This window comes from Petaurus breviceps, unplaced genomic scaffold (assembly GCF_028583685.1).
Source record: "Petaurus breviceps papuanus isolate PSGF00001 unplaced genomic scaffold, PetGlider_PUasm1.0 90808, whole genome shotgun sequence".
In the NCBI taxonomy this organism is placed as follows: Eukaryota; Metazoa; Chordata; class Mammalia; order Diprotodontia; family Petauridae; genus Petaurus; species Petaurus breviceps.
The window spans coordinates 17429637-17431666 of record NW_027187349.1 but is presented as its reverse complement, the minus strand read 5'-3'; the positions used below and the strand labels follow the sequence as shown (position 1 = coordinate 17431666).

Below are 2030 nucleotides of genomic sequence, written 5' to 3'. Positions count from 1 at the left end.
CAGTGGGAGAAACATTCCCAAAGGATGTCAGTGGGGGTGTTGGGTGCTAGATGGTGTGCTATTGAAAGGAGCTCTATAGTGGAGTCACCTCTGGTCCCAGGCGCCTCTCTGCAAAACTGTGCACAGTCTCATCGGGCTCCTTGCTTCGAGGTGTGGTCAGTTCTCGTAGCCCAGCCCAGAGCAGGGGCTTGGTGAAAGGTGGGGCTGGAAGGAATAGTCCCCTGTTTTCCAAGGGAGGAAAGCGTACAGGATGAGGAAGGGTCAGCTGGAAAGGCTCCTCGATCCTAGGGTATTATTTCTACATGTACACGGGGTATGCTATAACCAGAATAATGGATATAAGAAAAATGAAGGCTTGAGGCTAAAGAAGCATCCTTGAAAAAGGAAATGAGGAGGGTGGATAGGTGCAGAGGGTGGTGTAGAGAACAAAAAACAATTTCTTAATAGAAGTGCCGGGTTAAGGTATTTAAAAGTGAGGTAAAACCTACCTGAGGCCACTAGGAAGGGGGTGCAAGGTTCCCCCAACATACAGAAAGCGGTTTTGAGCAGCAGGATGGTTCCCGGGAACTGGCAAAATCGCAGAGTCCAAGCCAAGCTCAGAGACCTGCACTCAACAAACCCCACCCACCCACCCACCCAGGAATAAGAAAAATTAAAGGAAGCGACTGATCGGGAGAACGACATGGGTTGGGGGTCGTCCGAATGGGGATCTTCCCTTCACTCGATCGAGCAGAAAAACCCTTCCACCACCCTTTCCGGCGTTCAGACCCCCTCACCATGAGCAAAGTCCTGGCTCCTAACTCTCCGGCAGGACGAATTCCTCGGGGTCCAAGTTCAAAGACAGCTCCATCCTCCCCGAGGACTGACCGAATCCAGCCCCCCAGGCGCTGGCTGGCTTCGATCAGGATCACCTAGGGAAGAGGATCGAGGGAGGCCCACGGCCACGAGACACGGCCCCGCACTCAAGGGCAGGACGCCCCGGGTTGCGAGACCCACTGAGGTCAAAGTTGGGGTTCACTGGCGGGGTGGGGGACGCAAAGCTTGCGCTTTTCGAAAGATTGGGGGGGGTGGGGGAGGTTGGGAAATGACGCTCCGGGACGGGGCACTAACCTTGGGAGGCCATGGGGACCGGCTCAAGTGGTAACAGGCGGCCAAGCCGCTGATGCCTCCGCCCAGCACGGCCACGGTCCGGGGCATCGGGGAGCCTGAGGGGGGAGGGGAGGTGGCCGCTGCCGGGGAGCTCCGCTGCCCCCACCCCCACCCCCGGGGCACGTGAGCAAACGGCAACACGTGGGGCCCTCCGGCCGGCAGCGAATACCCAACCCCTCAGCACCGAGACCCCTCCACCCAGCCGGGTCCGGCCCGCCTCCGGACCCCCGGGAGCTCGAAGCCCAAGACTCACCGAGAGAAGCCGGGAGACAGAATAAACAAGGGCAGGGGGAGGTGAGGAGGGGTCGCAGAGTTCAGGCGACCCCGCCTCCAAGCCGCACGTCGGGAGAGCAGATAAGGGCCGCGCCCCGCGCTATCTGACCCGGCAGGACCCAGGGAGGCCCGAATGGAGACTCCAGCCCCAGCAGGGCGGGCCCCGACCCATGGCCGAGAGGCTTCTGTCACTGGGCCGGCCTCACTTGCCAGCAGGACCCCACAGCCCCTTCTGGCTCGCCGTCCACTTACACTCGGGAGGCTCGCTCCGGGCCGAGGTAGTTTTGTGGGTTCGGATTGGCGGGGTCAGAAACCCCTCCGTAGGCTGTACCAATAAAAACGCCGAGTCACCGGGCTTCTTCCGTAGGGGGCGGGACCAACTGCCGGCGCGTTTTTTTAACCCGTCAGCGCCCAGCTGCCCTGGGGTTGCGGGTTGGGAAGGTAACCTGGGAGAACTAGGGGCCCTAGGCACGGACCCCGGGGATAGGGAGTTGGGGCCGCCGGAGGCCAGGACCGTGGGGAGAGGGCTGCATAAACAGCATGCTGATGTTAGCAACAGGCCGGGCCTGCGGGAGCCGAGGGCACCCGGCAACGCAGCCCGTGTTTGT

The 2030-nt window shown here is 61.1% G+C and overlaps 1 protein-coding gene across 2 annotated transcripts in view; it reads right to left on the bottom strand.

Moving 5' to 3' along the window:
* The window catches only part of PPOX (protoporphyrinogen oxidase), a 4488-nt gene extending 2685 nt beyond the window's left edge, over positions 1-1803 (bottom strand). The window contains exons 1-5 of one of the 2 annotated variants that reach the window (XM_069070512.1): positions 1403-1803; positions 1111-1205; positions 777-911; positions 489-604; positions 89-221 (exon numbers count right to left, since the gene is read on the bottom strand). In XM_069070512.1, coding sequence (XP_068926613.1) covers positions 89-221; positions 489-604; positions 777-911; positions 1111-1197 — 471 coding nt within the window. In that variant the 5' untranslated portion in view covers positions 1198-1205; positions 1403-1803. The remainder of the gene's footprint in view (positions 1-88; positions 222-488; positions 605-776; positions 912-1110; positions 1206-1402) is intronic. The other variant, XM_069070513.1, reaches the window with a different exon arrangement.
* Between the last annotated feature and the right edge of the window lie 227 nt (positions 1804-2030).